The sequence below is a fragment of the Pyrus communis genome, chromosome 14 (genome assembly GCF_963583255.1).
Source record: "Pyrus communis chromosome 14, drPyrComm1.1, whole genome shotgun sequence".
Taxonomy (NCBI): domain Eukaryota; kingdom Viridiplantae; phylum Streptophyta; class Magnoliopsida; order Rosales; family Rosaceae; genus Pyrus; species Pyrus communis.
Genome location: NC_084816.1, coordinates 20,943,101 through 20,962,510, shown reverse-complemented (window position 1 = coordinate 20,962,510; position 19,410 = coordinate 20,943,101). Strand labels below are relative to the sequence as shown.

The window sequence follows — 19,410 nt, the reverse complement described above, 5'->3', positions numbered from 1 at the left end:
TCTGAAACGCAACCAAATCAAGCTCGAGACCAAACTCCTTCTCTTGTAAAATCTCATATGTTCCTTCACTGATAAGTCCCTCTCTCTTGTGCATTTCCACGAGCACGTGGTAGACTTCATTGAAAGCCCGCATTTTCTTCAGAATCTGCAACTGAGTGGACGAAACAAATCGTGTTATTCCTACCCAGAAAGTAAAATAGGGAATTTTTAGTGAAAGTTTCGAGCTTTGGATTCGTTGGGATCTGAAAGTTGTGAAATTTGGAAAGGTAGGAGACGGGTTTGTGTGAAATCGGATAGCGAGCGTGATGGTTTTTGGTTTGGGTTTGGAATTTTAAACTGAAATCACGCTGGATGTTATTTTCCCGGGAAAAGATTATCAACGGCCGGAACTTGAAACGCATGTTTGTCTTTCTAATGCCGGGCGTGTTTGGGGTGGAAGAAAATCATTTCCTAGATTTATAAACGATACTTTGCTACTCAAAAATGAATAGAAATTCATATTCAAAATTATTAGTGTTTAAATCGCAGAGTTTTGTGCTTATGATCAGAACCATTCATATGAATTACATTGTAAAGATCATCTCTGCAAAAATTAAATTAAAACAAAGATCATTTAGTTAATCTATTATAACAAATATATAGACGGCTCATAATGCTTTCACCAATACCGTCCATTTGTTTTTAAATAGTTTGATGATTAAACGGCCTTAGTTTTAATTGATTTTTTGCAGAGATGATCTTTATATAATGATTTATAATATGAACAATTATGGTTATAAACACGAAATTTTATAGATTGACAACCAACAATTTTGAGAAATTTTGAGTAGGATTGAGAATGAATTCCTTCTTAAAATACTTGATGGCCTATTTAAATAGGATTCCGTTTAAATTTTATTATTTAATTATTCATAGTTTTGGAAAAATGATTTCCAGGGCGTGACACTGGGTGCGTTGGATACATAGGGTGTGGCAGGGCGGTGGAAGCTAACGGTTTGGTGCTGAAGTGGAGGGAATGTATAGTGAACTTAAGAGGACGGTTGCCATTTGTAAAAAATAATAATAATAATAATAATAAAAATGACATGAAAACTTTGAGTTTTAATGATAAAGATAAAATAAATGATGAAGTGAATAGTAACATAATTGATTTTTAATATAAAAATATAATTTTTCGTTAAAATAAACAGTATCGTAGGTTATTCGTTAAAACTCATTTGTAAAAATTATTGGGGTACTATGGATTTTAGAAAGATTCATTAAAGTGGTATTGTCGCTCTGCATACTTCGAGAAAAGTTAGAATTTTCGAAGTACCTCCTACCTAACTTTCTTTTTCCGCTTCCTCAAAGAAAGTAGCTTATTTTTCATTTACCGAATACATACAATAGCTAAAAAAATAAAATTAAAAGCTGCTTTTTGAAAAACTTAAGCAATCCAAACTAGTACTTAACAATTCATCGGTTTGCCTAAAATTGAGAAGGAAACCAATTCAAACTGGATCGTAATTACACCAAGAAATTTTCAAATGTACACTAAAGTATTCTTTTTTATATATCCAACCATGAAATATTCTATATTCCATATGTTTTAATTGTAATCTCGATATAAAAAAATACAATAAATAAGGTCTAACTGCTAAAAACTATGGAGGCAGATTTTCTACTTTCTCAATTCCCGTGTCTTTCTATGCCCTTCTGTTTTTTGTGGTCACAATTAAATGACGTCAATATTCTATATTGTTTTTTTATAGAGATAATAAGAAAAATAAATAGTAATATAAAATGTTAACGTGACTTAACCGTAATCACACAAACAAAAGAATATAAAAAAGCACGAAAAGTAGGAGGGCAGAGAATCTACCTCCAAAAACTATAAAGTATAATATATACCGAAGCACCAAATTGTCAAATATTCAAAGGAAAAGATTTCAAAAGTTAAACAAAAATAATAATTATTCTTGTTTTCCTAGAATGACACACAAGTACTTTTGTTTCTTTCAATTTAAAATCAGTCCAATATACGGAGAACTTTCCTTTGCGGTGGCCTGCGCAAGAGCTGTTAAAACCACCTCTACACGTGGCAGCATCGCAACAAGCCAAAGACAGTAACAACCGTCGGATCCGATGCGACCAGTTCAAAAAGTAACGAGCATCTCACGCGGCGAAGAGCCGGGCCCATGCCGACAATATTCGTACCAAAGCCCAAAAAGTCCAACAAAACCCAAACCCAAACGCCGCCACAAACTTTCCGTCTATCGCCATAGCACAAAAGAAGCGGCAGCACGAAACGCGACGACAGCGCCGTCATAACAGCCGTTAGGGAAAGCCGCCCTTCCATCGTCCTCGCTCCACGTGGCCCTCACCAGAAACGCGCCAGCGCGCATCGCCGCGCTTTGTTATCCACATGGGCCCCACCGAGTGAGAAATCTGAGAGTGCGCGCGTTACCGTGGTGGGTCAAACGCCTCGTTGACCGAGCGAATACTTTTCTCTTTTAGCTCTCGGTGTTGGCATGTTGGGCGCACGGGCACGTGTGGCGCGTGACATCAACGCTCCATGCGGGCTCTCCTACTCATTTCAAATTCAAAGCATTTTTAGAGTTTTTTTTATTTATTTTTCATTCGTTTTAATTCAAAGCAAGTCGAAATCCTTTTTCTTTCTTTTGATACTTTACTAATCATGTTTTAACTCTAATGTCTAATCCTAATTCCTTTTTCACTCTAATCTCACATTAACATGCATTGAACAATTAGAGCTTTAACTTTATCCTGAGAAAAATTTAGAGCTTGAACTTTTCAATTGAGAGGTTAATTGCGATAGAACAAAAAATATTGGTAATTAAACTATTTAAATCTAAACACAGGACTTTGAGACGTTCAAATTTTCAACTCCATTGATGTCTAAAAATGATATTCCGTAATAATTATTTGGGTGATTCTTGAGTTAAGTTTCATTTGTCTTTTTCTTTTATACATTTTAAAAAGTGCATTCTGCTTACTTCATGTGTGTTATTTAAGGATAATCAAATGAACTGTATACAATAAAAGAGCAATAAGAGATAACTTGTTGCAATTTGTTAACGGTTCAAAATTAGGAGGTCAACACAAGACCAATACAATCAACCCTTGGTGGGTTTGAACTATAAAACTATATTATGGCCAATATAGTTTAAGTGCTTCCCCCTTGAAAATGGGTTACATCCATTATAGTGGTTTGGTACATTTTTGTTGCATATTACAATATATAGCTCTCAAGACAATGTAATGTAATTTTACACTTGCGAATTCGACCGTTTATAAGGGGTACTTGACCCTTTTGTATAGGCCCTTAATGAGCTATAAAAGTCTTGGGTCTTTAATTATGTCACCGTCCTACCAATAAATTAGTTGAATATGGAGGCATTGTTTGTAAGCTACTTTTCCACTATCCATTCGAAACGAAATTTACATAGGGTTACTCGCATGATTTCTCGGATCAACTCGTCTTGGGCACAACGCTCGTTCAAGAGTGATTGGAATGCACTTTACCTGAGTGCTAGGCTTGAAAACATGTATGTCACGTCGTAGACTTCTTTTTCATTGTTGCGATAGTGCTCTGTTTGCTGAATTTTTTGGACCAGCTTATAAGCCTAATGTCTTAATCATGTCATCTTTTGTGGCTCTTTCAAGACCCATGTATTAAGTCCAAACAACTATACATTATTGTAATAGGTCTAAAAGGATCACGCGTTAACACTATTATTAACAAACAATGAGGATAATTGTAGGTTTTGCCACGATTTACATATTGATATATTCCTTTTTAAGAAATTTCTTTTTTAATAAACAAAATTTGTTCTATTAGTTTACCAGCTATGAAACCGGCTAGGAAATTTCATCAAAATACTAATATTTGTCTCAAAATTATACATGTTTAGTAGCATATGTATCTAATTCGTCAACAATCATATTTAGTAGCATATGTATCTAATTCTTCTCGAGGATGTTCGAAACTCAAATCTCATGAACAATAACGACAAATAACATAAGTAGCCATTAGAACGTTGGTTGGGCAGCCAAAAAATAATCCCAAAACAAAAGAAACAAATTAAATAACGTAAAAGGATGATTTACAAGGTAAAATAAAATTTTGAGAACTTATAATTTTCTACTTTAATAGTCAATTTTCATCTTCCAATAAAGAAAAAAACAAAAACTAAAAAGGTTTTTTCTAGAGAATTCTTGAGTTAAGTACTATTTGTCTTTTTTCAAAATTGTGATTTGACAAGTGTATGTTCCTTACTTTTATTTTTTGACAAGTGCATCATGCTTACCTCATATTTGTTATTTAATTTAAAATGATGAGAGAATACAACTTTATTTGGAGTAGTATTCTCTCCCCTCTTATTTTCATACTGTGACATCCCACATCATCCAGGGGAGTGATCTTTATATGTATATTCTCATCCCTACCTAGCACGAGGCTTTTTGGGAGCTCACTGGCTTCGGGTTCCATGGGAACTTCAAAGTTAAGCGAGAAGGGGGCTACAGCAATCCCATGATGGGTGACCCATTGGAAAGTTGCTCGTGAGTTCCCAAAAACAAAACCGTGAGAGCATGGTCGGGGCCCAAAGCGGATAATATCGTGCTACGGTGGTGGAGCGGGCCGGGAAGTGGTCCCCCCTGGGCCGGGACGTGATACATACTCTTTTCTCATCTCCTCTCACATATTGTTTTTTGTTATATTGTCTTGATAAAAAAAAAATCAATATAAGATGTTGATGTGACTTAACCGTAACCGTTCAAATAGAAAGGGAAGGAACGAGAAGAAGATTAGAATGAGAGATAATCCGCCTCCACTTTCTTTTAGCCTCAATGTTATTTGATAACAATAATAAATCAATTTTATTGTTGTTGTAACAAATAAAAAAAAATCCTGATACATTATTTTATGTAAAATTTTAAGTCTACATTAATTCGTTTGGATAAATTTTAACATTTAATCTAAAGTCTTCGGCTTTTTTTTTTTTTTTTTTTTTTTTTTTTTTTTTTGCTTTTAATTTTTATTACCTTTAAACTATCTGTAAAACATGGATAAAATCAAATTTTAGTAACCAATTATTTTTTAATATTTTTTTAAAAATGATTAGTTCCAAAGATAATATGGTAAACAAACCATATGAAAAAAAAACATACACACACACGCACTCTAGGTGAATCTTTATTAAGTACCACTCGTCGTCTTCTTTTTTACTTTTTCAACATTGTCATCTTGAAAACATAAGGGCTATAGTTGTAAAAGCCACATTTATATCTCAATTTACGTTTTTGGGAAATGTAATTATGAGTTATGCTTGAATACGAGATATGTAGATTTGGGGTCTTAGTTACTTTTCTCTCTTTAACTAGAGGGGTCTACCTGTTAAAGATGTAAATATATATTGTTATTAACATCTTCGGATGAAGACGAATATTTTACATACCGGCACTAGAAAGCTTTCCGGTTAACAAGAAATGCAAAATGCCAATTTCAAGATATTTCGCATCTTTTATTGGAAATGCTCTAAGGAATAAGAATAAGGGTAAGTTTGAACTCAGAACACAGTAAAATAAAATAAAAGACCTTAACTACTAAGTCAATCCACCACTTAAACCTTAAATGTTATTATTGCTCTAAAACAGAAGACCGTGACCATTGACTCATTAGGCAAGTTAAAATTCTAAATATATATATATATATATATATATATATATATATATATAATATTAGTCTCCTTTTTCTATGTTTCATCTAAACTCTTTGCTATTTCTTGTCCTAAAATTTGATGATATGTAAATCATTCATGGATCACTGATCAAATCATATATGCTTGCAATTATGAAAAAAAATATATCTCGAAGATAATCTAATAAATAGACAATAAAGCTTTTTTGTACAAGAACACTATGAAAATTAAGTGTAAATAATCTTCTTTTTTTTTTTTTTTGGGTAACAAAATGTAAATAATCTTCATATATACTAAAATGCTATTGAGATACTAAGGTGGGAAATCAACCTATTAGGTTGTTAATAGATATCTGTTAAGACCTGCTTAATTTGATATCATTGTAATATAGAAATGTGATTGGTAGTGGTGATGATGATGTAAGATGAAATTAAACTAAACATGCATTAATAGATAGTTATTAACAACTCAAAATATTGATTTGCCACCTCTAATAAATACTATTTAGATGGGGAAAGCCAAAAAAAAAAAAAAATGTATTTGTATATTTCCCTCATTGAAAAAGGCGAAAGTATTACGTTTGGGGTCAAATTTTCATGAAACTTTTGGATCCCTTTTTGTGTGACAATAATTTACATTCTTCTTGTTGTATACTTACCGATTGGGAATTGTGGACAAGTATGATTGAATATATCATTTATCAAATACTGTTCGTTTTCCTTTTAGAAAGGAAAGGCAGAGCATGCAATCATATATATGAGAGTAGTTTACATGACGCAGTTACAAAGTTATTGTGGTTTTATTTGTACATGATACGACGTTGTAAAAAGAAACTCAGACATATCGTTATATTATTGTCACATAAGGTTATGATAATAGTGTATTCATGTCATATAAATCATTTTTTCATATGCAACCCAAAAAATATGTATGTTTGAGTTAGAAACACCTTATTTTCATCACTTCACACTTCAAATTTCAATGTCTATATAATTTTCATGCACTTATTGTGTGAAAAGGAGTAAAAAGCATCAATGTCGTTGTTTTAAAACCAGAATCTGCTCGTCTAATGCTAGTAAGCAAATAAGGAAACAAACCCATTTGAAGAATAATGCTATAAACTCAAAAATTAATATATTTCCAATAAGTTAGATAACAAATCAAATTCAACCCTACAAAAACAGTAAACGAAATTGACACAATGATACATATTTAATATGGACCTAACCGCTATACAAAATCAAGTGCAGGAGGAGGAATATGATCTATAGGCAACTTAAAAACTTGTACATTGCCATTCTACTTCTAGAAAAAAATCATAAATGTTCCCAAACCACCGTTCGTCGAGTTGAATTTTGATGGCTCTGTTAAAAATTCGACCTTGTATGCTTAATATTTGTGTAATTAATGATGAATGTTCTAAACCTTTTATGTAATTAATGTTAAAATTCGACCTTGTACGCTTAACATTTGTGTAAGTCATAAAATAAAATAAAGCTAGGATTTAGTAATGTTTTATGTGATGAGCGTCTTCTTTCTGAAATGGTTTATTATGCACGACTAAGGCTATCTCAAAGGAAAAATTTTAAACTCAAATTTGACTTTTAACATTAAGTATGTGCATTTGAGAAGAAAATGTTGGATTTAGAACTCAAATTTGAGAATGTGGATTGGGAGATGGTTGGTTTCAAAACGCAAATGTTGTTCTTCTTGTTGAAATAACATTTTTCCTTGTAGGTATGAGCTCCACCTTAGATGGAACCCAAGTATTAGTTTTAAATTGACTAAATTTTTTATATAGGTTTTAGCTTTCCACTACATTGTAGTGAAAAAGATTGTTATTTGGACTCAAATATAACATTTTAAGTTCAAACTTTCTGATGCATTGGAAATGACCTAATAAATAAATTCGTAATCTTATGGTGAAAAAGAGGTTCAAAAATTGATTGCATAACGAGATTTTATTGATACGAAAATGAAAAATTTTCCATTGCAAAAGGATATATATCAAAAAACATCTAAAATGGAAAAAAAAATCTTTTTACTAAATCTTAGTTACCAAACAAGGCAAGAACGTTGTCGTATAATCCGAACTACAATGTATGTATAGCGTACCACAACCAGCATTAAATTTGGGAAGGGAGAAAATACGTGGCGCGAGGTGAGAGGTGGTCAGAAGTAACCGAGGTGGTTCGTGCAAGAGAAGCCACATTGTGCACTCTCCACTCTCCACAACACACAAGCGCCCGAAAAGGAGCGTCGCTTTTACACTCTCTCCTCGCTATAAAACCCACCTTCACTCCCCTCCCTCTCCTCAGCCAATCCTCCCTCTCTCTCTCTCTCTCTCTTTCGGCATTTTTTACCACAAAGCTCACATCTTTCTCCAAAGCAGCCATGGCTCCGACGACGGCGAAGTCCCTATCCAAAACCGGCTCGGAGGACCCGAATCCGACGTCCAACGAGATCCGGTACCGGGGTGTCCGGAAGAGGCCTTGGGGACGCTACGCCGCCGAGATCAGAGATCCCGGGAAGAAGACCCGCGTCTGGCTTGGGACCTTCGACACCGCTGTGGACGCAGCGCGTGCGTACGACAAGGCGGCGCGTGAGTTTCGCGGAGGCAAGGCGAAGACCAACTTCCCCACCCCCTCTGAGCTCCAGCTCGACGCCGTCAACATCGTCAACATGAACAACGCCGCTAAATCAGCGGCGGCGACGAACGTCAGCAACAGCCCCAGCAGCCAGAGCAGCACCGTGGAGTCCTCCTCCCCGCCGCCTCCGCCGCCACTCGACCTTGCTCTCAAAAGCCCCCGTTTCTCCACCGGCGGCGGCTACTTCACCGCCGCGAGCGGCTTCCGCCCGCTCCCCGTGCCCCGTCCAGTGTTCTTCTTCGACGCCTTCGCACAGGCCGACGGCGCCGCCGCCTTCCAGCTCGCCCGCGAAACTTGCAGGTTCGACCGCCCGGCTCCCATATCCGGCTCGGCCCACACCGACTACTCCGCCTCCTCAGTCGTCGACTTCGAGCGAAGCTCCCGCAACGCACGGCTCGATCTCGACCTGAACCTCCCTGCCCCCTCGGAAGTCGCCTAAACTCCCGCCGCCCGCCGCGAAAGATCACCCCTTTTCTTTCTTTCCGGTCCAAATTTGTTCCTTTCTTATGGTAGGAAAAAAAAAAAAAAAAAAAAAAACCCTGTTAGAAAACGAGAAAGCTAGCAACGCTCGAGCTGTCATGTATTTTGAAATTAGCCCCTACATGCAGTTGTATAATTTTAAACTGTTCCACAGCTCCTTGTGTATATAAACCCAAAGCGAAAAGAAAAACAACCCACCCGACCTTTTTCTAATTTTCCTTTTTGTTTTTAAATCCCATCCGAGAGATCTTAGGTTTCTCTCTCTGTTGTTCAGTTCGTAGTTATATGTTCGGAAATCTGCTATGAAATGAAACATTTCATCTTGTATCATCACTCGATTATTATTTCGTATTTATTGTTCGGATCCGAACAACCGTCCAACAAAACCCCTTTTTTGTTTCGTGAAATTTACGTTAGATTTATCTTGTTTGGATATTATGTGCCGTCGATCCAACAGACATGTCGCCGGCATTGTTTCCCGAGTGACAAGCCTTGTCGCGCGGCGCGGTTGCGACACCTCTAATGTGCGCAGCAGCCGCCTGTTTTCAAAAAACTGAAAATAAATAACTTAAAAAAAGCTGTAACACACGGTGCGGCGTCATGATTTGAAAGCATGGGGCTCTCGCTCCTTCTCTCTCTTTTGTCTCACACGGGTGGGTCTCGTGATCTGTGTACCATCGCACGGATACCTGATCAGACGGTGAGATGCGGTGGGTCAGGGTGAGTCTGTGAGGGCTCCTTTAGCATAGCGATTCTCGGTTGTTCCAGCTTTTCTTTGGATTTTATTTAGGAGGCGGCACCGACGGGGAAATCGCTGCGTATTTTATGAGGACCGAATCAGAAGAGAGTGGGTCCACGGATGGGGCCCATGCGGACCGTGTTGACGAGGTACATGTCGGGATTCGTGTTGTCGTCACGTGCACCCTACTCTCACTCGCCGTCCAGTAATTACTAATTCTGTTTCAGACTTTTCGTTTATTTTCTTTTTCGCCCCGTCAGTTTTCTTCCGTAAAAATTTTGCCCCTTTGGTTGTCAAATATTTACATTGGAAGAGTAAAACTAAAAATCATTACTTTCCCTTTTGGTGTTATAGTTCGTTCAGTGCTTAGCCCAAATAGAAAGAAAAAAGATTGCAACAAAACACTATCCTGTGGATGGAAAACATGATTGGCTGTCAGTACAATCATTAGTGAATAATTAACAAAATAACAATAAGAATCTAAAACATGATTAATTACCGTTCTTTCGCTATGAATAATTCAAGTTCATTCAACAAATGTCAAATTGAGTTAGTTTCTTTGTTTATTTCAAAATCGATACACTAACTTGTAAGTGGCTCTATTTTCTATCCAACTCGAATTTGTCATACTAATTGTTACTTTTCTTTTCACACTTTTCTACCTTTTGTTTTTAAAGGTTGAGAATCGACAAACGAAAATAAGTTATTTACCAAAAAACAATACTCTTAAGTAATTATTGCTTTTTCTCCTGTTTAACAAAAGCTAGCCTAAGTGCGTTTTCTTGTATTTCTATTTTGTCATAATTAACTAAATACCTTCGTTGGTAACTGACGATATCTACTTCATACTCTAGCTCATTATGATGATATATAGTTTTTATGTAAGAATTATCAGCTTTGAGCTCTAAATGTTGATGAGTCAATAGTATGGACTATAATTTCCTACCAACATGAAAACTCATCTTAACACTATCATTTCTCGTTGTCGCTTTAACAAAATTTCGGTCGAGTGAAATTCTATCTTTGTCTGCTTCATCATAACTGAATAGCCTGATCTTAGAAATGAACATTTATGTCATCATATTGGTAATCACTTAAAATCCTAGAACAAATAAATTCTTTGATCGTTAGAGTATTAACAGTAAAAAAACTTCTTTAATATAAAACGACATTCTCATGTTATTAGTTACTTTGTCTGTTTAACAACAGTTGTCCTAAGCGCATTTTCTATTTTGTCTAGTTCATCATACCGAATACCTTAAATCGTAACTAACCAAATCTGCGATAGTTATACTCCAGCTCATCAGGATGTTTTGCCTTATGTAAGAATTATTGGCTTTGAGCTCTAAAGGTTGGCGAGTCAACAACAAGGTAATATAATTCTGCCAAAAAAAATATTTTGACATCATCATTGCTTATTGTCAGTTAACAAAAGTTAGATTGAGCAAATTCCTATCATTGTGCGCTTCATCATGACAAAATACCTTGATATCGGACACAAACTCTTGCCTCAAATTGGCTTGCACTTAGATTTCTAAACCAAACAATTTCTTTGTGAGAATCGACAATGAAACACAAAATTATTTATTAAAACTGTTTATTAAGCAGGGTTTAAGTCAGCTTTAAAGGATGATGAGTTCACAATAAAGACCCACAAATTCTTTGGTAATAACTAGATTGACATGATATATGATTTTTGTTATCGAGTTATCAAATGTTGGTTAGTGTGCGCTTCTATCGTTATGTAGTTCATCATAACTAAACACTCTTGTAAATAAACGTTTATGCCATCAAATTGTACACCTAATTTTAGAAAAATACAATTAGCGCCTAATTTAACTGTCTTAAACCATTTTTTGAATGCATTTTAACTTACCATGGTTATGTAGGGTTTAGGGTTCCTCACTACAATTAGCGCCTATTTTAACTTACCAATTTCAAAGTTTGTGCATCCACTGTAAGATGTATGAGATGATTAGTACATCTCATACATATTTTCATAGCTTCCTTACTACACTTACAACGAGTTTAATCAATTGCCTACATGCTTATATGATCAATTTTTTTTTACTTTTAGTTATTATTAAAATATATAATTTAATATCACTACGTACTGTTACGGTGAGCAACAAAATAATCGATTAACTTGCTGGCTGAAACCGTCGTCTAAAGTAATTAAAAAATCTAAATTCGTATCTAAGGTGTTTTGATAATATTTGTATAAAAAAATTGAATTAAAAAAATAAAATAAAACCAAGGCGGCCAAAAGTTAAAAACCGAAAACTATCGGGGTGATGCTGAAAGATAATCACAATATTTTTCACAATTTCACAAAATATCCGTCTTAGATAAAACTAACTTTTGGGGAACAATTAAAATGTCCACGTAAGAAAATAGTGCTCTTAGGTGGAGGCGCGGCGGCCGCTTTGGTCCGGGCCCACACATCGATCGTGTCGTCTGGAATTCACGTAGTCCACAAGTTTGTCGCTCCCCATGCAGTTGTGCATGACGCTGACACGTACCGTATGGCGCCCCGCCACGCAAGCCGCCTTCACGTGGGCGGGAAGTACGGACGCTCGCTGCGTTGCGACTGGTGTGGCGGTGACGTGCCCGAAAGTGACAGCGACAGCCTACGCGAAGGGAGCGTCGTCGGAGGGAGTTGCGTGGAGGAAACGGTGGGTGGGACCCGCGGGTGATGTAAAGGCTCCGGGGTTCGGTCACGCAAAGTGGGGGCGTGACAGGGTGCCACGCAAACCGCCGAAACGCAATAAATGGTAAATTTAAAAAATTAAATTAAAATATGTGGGTTTAGGGCAGGGCGGCCATTGTTCTTTGTGGGCTGTCACTCAGGTGAGCCAGTACGGATATGGGCTTCTTTTTCGGCCGGTGGGAGATTTATTTGTAATTTTTTTGTGTGAAACGAAAGATTCTATTAAAATAGATGTTAGATTTGTCAGCGACAGAGTTCATACTTATATCGTCATGCAATGGTTTAATTTAGTTTGATCACTGTGGTAAATGGTTACTTACTATTTATTTATTAATTATCCTAATATGCTACTTGGGGAATAAAAAATACTTTATTGAAAAAACCAAGAGCTAGTTTGATATTGCTAATTATTTTAAAAACAGTTTATTTATTTATTTAAATTTTTTTAAAGTTGGGGCTAAAATTGTGTTTGGTAATGAAAAAAAAAGTGTTTTTTTTTGTCAAAATGATGGGTTCAAAATAGTAGAAAGCAAAAGCAGTTCTACCCTTACTTCTAAAAACAGTTTTTTTTTTTTTTTTTTTGCAACAGCAACCCCAAACTAACTGTAAACTATATAATAATTAAATAATGCATACAGTTTGGAGGTTTGGGCAGTGATGGTGTTTACCTTTTCTTAGTTGGAGGCATATTCTCTGCCCTCCCACTTCCCGTACCCTCATATTTTGTGAGGTCACGGTTAAACCAAATCAACATTTTATATTATTTTTTTGTAGAGATAATAAGACAAAAATAAATAGTAATATAAAATAATAATGTGGTTTAACCGTAACTACACAAACAAGAGGACACGGAAAGTAGGAGGGCAGAGCTTCTTAGTTTGGTGTTTATCTAAATGGCCATATCCACTAAGGATTTTCCAAGCCAAAATATCAAAATTTGAAATAACATATAAACATAGATATTTAAACCGATTCATCTGTTATGTCATCATGTCAGGTCAACTATTTGCTTCTTTATCTCCTCTCTCTATTGGAGTGGGAAAATGGAACAAAGAATCTCGTACGGCTAACTGAATACTTTAACTACTTGAACTACAAACTATTTAGTAGCGTAAGTGTTATAAAACATTATTATTAGAGTAGAAATTGCCTATATGTACTTAGCCTCGAAGATGTGACCAATATAGACCAAAGTACTAGGCCCAATTAGAGATGCGGTCCATGGGCCAAGTTCACTACTCTGTATTGGCTGCTTACCCACAATGCTGAACTAGAACCCCAACCCAAATATATAAAAATAAATAAAAATAAAAAGCATGTAAATTATAGGAAAATGGTAACGCACTTTTTTTTACCTTTCATAAGTCCTTAATAATTTTGATCATTGTTTTTCAATTTATTCGATCTGACAGCTGGATATTGAGAAGAGTATATGAGAAGTAAAAATATCGGTGTGTATGACCCACCTTTTGGGTTGGCCAAGTAAAAATTGAACAGGCTGGTGATTTAAGTATTAATTAATTAGAATATCAAGTGACGCATAAAAAAGTAACAATATTTTATAATTTTCTTTGGTAATATTATATCACAAAAGAAAATATTTGACTCATCACGGAAGCGATAATTTGGAAATGACCTTGACAATCCACCTGCAACGTGACATAAGCATAAGCATTGCGTTGTTAGTTTATTTTTTATTATTTAAACACACTGTAAGCGTAAATTGGATAAATGACGTCATTTAAATAGCAGATTACATCATAAAAAAATTTCACCTTTAACTTATAAAAATAATTTACATGAAACAAATTCATTGGTACAAGAAGTCCCAATCTACTGCAACTCCTTTCCTAATCCACACTTCACGAATAAATGATTGGGGTGTTGGGAACAAGCAGAGTGGCACTGTGTGCCCATCCTGTTTTCTCTCTCATATATAAAAAAAACGCTAACAGAAACATGTATATATTGGTTCCGAATCCTTGAGATATACATATATGTATTGGGAGTAGTGAATCTTACTGACTAGCAACTAGCAAGGGAGAGAAGCTGAGGAAAGACAAGATGGGAAGGATATTTGTGGTAGAGCTGGAGGGAAGGTGCTACAAATGCAAGTTCTGCAAAACTCACTTGGCCCTCTTCTCCGACTGTGTCTCTCGGGTAACTTTTTCTCACTCTTCCTCTCAATTTCTGCTCAAAGATTGCATCTTTCACTCACAACAACAATTACCCATCATCAATCACTGTAAAAGTTTCTCTCTTTGTTCCTCAGTAACTGTAGTTTGTCACACAAATTTGAGTTATTGAAGCTTTTTTTTTTTTTTTAAGTGCTTTTTTAATTCTGCTTTTTGTCCTCATGTGTTCATCAGCATTAGTTTATCTGATTTGGGCCTTATGTAAATGCATAGAAAGTGAGGTTGAATCGTCTAATTTCAGTTTCAGAGTGCTTTTTGGTAAATTTTTTAGTAAATGCTTATCGGTTAGTTTTCTAATGCTTATGAGTGAATTTATCGTCTTTGATCTACAAATATGGGCAAAGTAAGAAAGAATTAGAAGATTTTTCGAGTTTTCGATGTTTAGTGTTGTAGGAGTGCAAAGATTTACCACTCTGAGGACTGTGCAATCTGGTATGTTGGTCACCATTATCGAGTTGCTAGGTCTTAGTTGTTTGCGATCACCAGCATATGTATTTAAACTTCTCTATTGGGTTTTTACATTCTTTCAGGTCTCATTTTTCCCTTGTGATTGTTTAGGCTTTTCGTTGCCACCGAGGAAAAGCATACCTCTTCAATAATGCGTGAGTTCTTCATCTTTCATGGATATCTGATCTGATTCAGATATATGTTTTATATTTATCAAGCTTTAAGTTTGTTCAGTTTATGGATTCTGTATTTATCAACTAGTGCATCTTGTCACTGCAATGTATGTAAATAGCCGTTCTGACATTGTTATATGGAAAGAAGTATTCAGTTCCTCTTGGGTTCTTCAAAGTCCTATTGGACACCATTAAAATTCCTGAATTAGGTTATTCAAAATGGTTAGAAGCTTAGCCCTAGAAATGTACAAGGATCTAGTAATTATAAGAGTGGCTTTCACCTTGGCAAGATGCAGTGAAGCTACTTATTACGTGATCTTTGGTTTAGGCGAACAAGAACATGCTATTGAGTAACGTTTGTTTACATGGAGAATTTTCTTCAATTTGATGTAAAATCTCCCAGGAATGGAAAGAGTTAACTTTTCCTGTGAATTTAGCTAAGATCATGCATTTTCTGTAATGCTAATCTGCTCTGCTAAAAGACTTTCTTTTGCTGAGAAAGATCTACTCGAGTTTAACTAGATGTTGAACATTAATAGTCGTGCTCTTTGGGGGTTCCAGTTTGATGTATAACAACAACAACAACAAAGCCTTTTTTCACTAAGTGGGGTCGGCTATATGAATCCTAGAACGCGATTGCGCTCGGTTCTGTGTCATGTCCTCCGTTAGATCCAAGTACTCTTAAGTCTTTTCTTAGAGTCTCTTCCAAAGTTTTCCTAGGTCTTCTTCTACCCCTTCGGCCCTGGACCTGTGTCCCGTAGTCGCATCTTCTAACCGGAGCGTCAGTAGGCCTTCTTTGCACATGTCCAAACCACCGTAACCGATTTTCTCTCATCTTTCCTTCAATTTCGGCTACTCCTACTTTACCTCGGATATCCTCATTCCTAATCTTATCCTTTCTCGTGTGCCCACACATCCAACGAAGCATCCTCATCTCCGCTACACCCATTTTATGTACGTGCCGATGCTTCACCGCCCAACATTCCGTGCCATATAGCATTGTCGGTCTTATTGCCGTCCTATAAAATTTTCCCTTGAACTTCAATGGCATACGGCGGTCACACAACACACCGGATGCACTCTTCCACTTCATCCATCCAGCTTGTATTCTATGGTTGAGGTCTCCATCTAATTCTCTGTTCTTTTGCAAGATAGATCCTAGGTAGCGAAAGCGGTCGCTCTTTGGTACTTCCTGCTCTCCGATCCTCACCTCTAACTGATTTTGGCCTCCATTTGCACCAAACTTGCACTCCATATATTTTGTCTTTGATCGGCTTAGGCGAAGACCTTTAGATTTCAACACTTCTCTCCAAAGGTTAAGCTTCGCATTTACCCCTTCCTGAGTTTCATCTATCAACACTATATCGTCTGCGAAAAGCATACACCAAGGAATATCATCTTGAATATGTCCCGTTAACTCCATTACCAATGCAAAAAGGTAAGGACTTAAGGATGAGCCTTGATGTAACCCTACAATTATGGGGAAGCTTTTGGTTTGTCCTTCATGAGTTCTTACGGTAGTCTTTGCTTCATCATACATATCCTTTATAGCTTGGATATATGCTACTCCTACTCCTTGCTTCTCTAAAATCCTCCAAAGAATGTCTCTTGGGACCCTATCATATGCTTTTTCCAAATCTATAAAGACCATTTGTAAATCCTTTTTTCTATCTCTATATCTTTCCATCAATCTTCTTAAGAGATAGATTCCCTCCATGGTTGAGCGCCCTGGCATGAACCTGAATTGGTTGTCCGAAACCCATGTCTCTTGCCTCAATCTATGCTCAATGACTCTCCCAGAGCTTCATTGTATGACTCATTAGCTTAATACCCCTATAGTTCATGCAATTTTGTACGTCGCCCTTATTCTTGTAGATAGGCACCAAAGTGCTCTTTCACCACTCATTTGGCATCTTCTTCGTTTTCAAAATCCTATTGAAAAGGTCTATTAGCCATGCTATACCCGTCTCTCCCAAGACTTTCCACACTTCGATTAGTAAATCATCTGGGCCCACTGCTTTTCTATGCTTCATCTTTTTCAAAGCTACAACCACTTATTCCTTCCTGATTCGGCGGTAAAAGGAGTAGTTTCTACACTCTTTTGAGTTACTCAACTCCCCCAAAGAAGTACTCCTTTCATGTCCTTCATTGAAAAGATTATGAAAATAACCTCTCCACCAGTTTGATGTATATTAACCGAAAATGCTAATGATAGTAGGCGAGCTGCTCGGGGATGACTGTGGAATATGGGTTGTGTTGAGTTGATGGCTCTGGTGGATGGGCAGTGCTGCAGTGGGCTTTACTTGTAACATGTGTGCAGAATCATTGCTGGTAAAGTTGGGGCCGTCAATCGGTACCACTATGTGGAAACATGGATAAAGAAGATTAGCTTTTAGATATTGGAGTGGCTTTTAGTTGGACAAATTTTCTGTGGACCTATCTCTTCAATAGAAATCTCTATGACTAGGATCTAGGAGTCAATTTTATGCTTACTAGTGGAGGGAATTGCTGGTGCTGAGTTCCTGATTGTTTAGTGAAGTCTGGTTTTTCCAATCTTGGTTTTTGTTACATTGAAGAAGATTGATGTCTACTAATAATAAAAGAATTGGTGTATGTAGTGCCTTTTATTCAAGATTGTTTTGTTTCCTTGTTCTTTTTGGGTTTAGGCACTTGCTTTCCAGGAAAGTGCTCGGATAGGCTAGACAAATAGTGCTATTTTCAAGTTTCAGCAAACCATGATAGTCATATGTTGTCTTCATCAAGCTTTTTTCACTCCTTGGATTGCTGAGAAAGGTTCTGACTTATCTTTAAAGGGTGGCTTCACAATTCTTCGTCTAGGACAGTGATCTCCTTGTGGGTAGGAATTTAAAGACGTCCAACTTCTACTCTAACATCGAACCAACCTGCCATCCCAACTCGTATTTCCTGTTATGAATAGAAGGAACAAGCCAAGATCAATTGAAAAATAATTAAGGGAATGAACACCCTAAAGAAAACCAGTTGGGAAACAGGAGAAACTGAAACTTTTTTTAACCATTAGGAACTGACTTCCAGTTACTGCTCAGTTTTACCACTTCAGAAAGTTTTAACACTTCAGAAGTTGATGCTTTTTATCTTATTCAGTAGACTTTTGATATAGTGCAAGTAATTTCTCCTTTGACCGTATGGGTAACCGTATGCCTTCAACTTGAGGACTTCATTAGTAGAGTTTAATAAGTTTTGGCTGCTTGTATTTTAGGAAAGAGCTGTGGAGTGAGATAAAAACGACATCTCATATTCCATCCGCGACTTAATGACATTTCAATTGTTCTTTTTAAGTAACTTATGTCAGACAGCAATCCAGTAGATACTGATTTATGCATTGGATTTTGTGAACCAGGGTGAATACCACTGCTGGAACATCAGAGGAGAGGATGATGCTCTCGGGTTTGCATACTGTTGCAGATATATTTTGCTGCTCTTGTGGCCAAATCGTTGGCTGGAAATATGTAATCTTTCTCTCTCTGGTGCACACACTCTACCAGAGTCGTATACTGCATAGTTTTTCAACTTCATGCTCCTCAAAACATTCTTTTATCCCACGTCCAGGAATCTGCACACGAGAACAGCCAGAAATATAAAGAGGGAAAGTTCATCCTTGAAAGGTATAACCTTCCCTTAATTTTTTCGGTCGATGCATAATGTGCTCAGCTGTCATTCTTACTTTACCTTCATAGTACAGAGGGAGGATCGTAGACGAAGTAGATTTTTCCGGAGAGTTCTTTGTTGATAGTCGTCCTAGCATGAGTGGTAGTGACGGGGACGATGCATAGGAACTAAATTTCGTTGCCGGAATAGTTGTATCAGACGCGAGGCAAGACAGAGCAGCTGTTGCACCGTTTGTAATAGATTGTAACAGTATTTGAATAAATGACTTGGTAAACAAAACAAACGCATTTGTGAAGTGTTTGGGTGCATGTTGTTCAAGCATATTGATTCATGTGTTTGACGGAATTGATTTGTTACTTGGGCTTGTCAGCCTTATGTAGATATTTGGGCCGCATTATGGGCCCTCCTTGTTGGGCTTATTCAGTATGTCCTTCCCTTTTTTGGGTTTGAGGAATTGTTGCAACTATGAGTTTTTTTCTAATGCACATTAAAAGTGTACGGTTAAGTTATACATAAGAACACGAGCCGCTAGATCCCGTTAGGACAGACAATTTACCACTCGTTCTAATGTGCAACTTAAGAATCATTTAATAACAATTTCGCTTTTAGTTTTTTGTTTTGGCTTTCAATTTTTATTTTTGGAAAAACTAAATGTAGTTACCAAACTA

At 36.6% G+C, this 19,410-nt stretch overlaps 2 protein-coding genes across 2 annotated transcripts; both read left to right on the top strand.

Annotated features, from left to right (window-relative positions):
• Positions 1-8,010: 8,010 nt before the first annotated feature.
• On the top strand, positions 8,011-9,160 carry LOC137715490 (ethylene-responsive transcription factor 4-like). The gene has a single exon (XM_068454837.1). The coding sequence runs from the start codon at positions 8,097-8,099 to the stop codon at positions 8,787-8,789; it is 693 nt and encodes a 230-aa protein (XP_068310938.1). The 5' UTR covers positions 8,011-8,096; the 3' UTR covers positions 8,790-9,160.
• A 5,039-nt stretch (positions 9,161-14,199) lies between these two features.
• LOC137715643 (protein yippee-like At5g53940) lies at positions 14,200-19,166 on the top strand. The gene is made up of 5 exons (XM_068454984.1): positions 14,200-14,439; positions 15,033-15,076; positions 18,474-18,582; positions 18,683-18,738; positions 18,816-19,166. The coding sequence occupies exons 1-5, from the start codon at positions 14,344-14,346 to the stop codon at positions 18,904-18,906; spliced, it is 396 nt and encodes a 131-aa protein (XP_068311085.1). The 5' UTR covers positions 14,200-14,343; the 3' UTR covers positions 18,907-19,166.
• Positions 19,167-19,410: the final 244 nt, after the last annotated feature.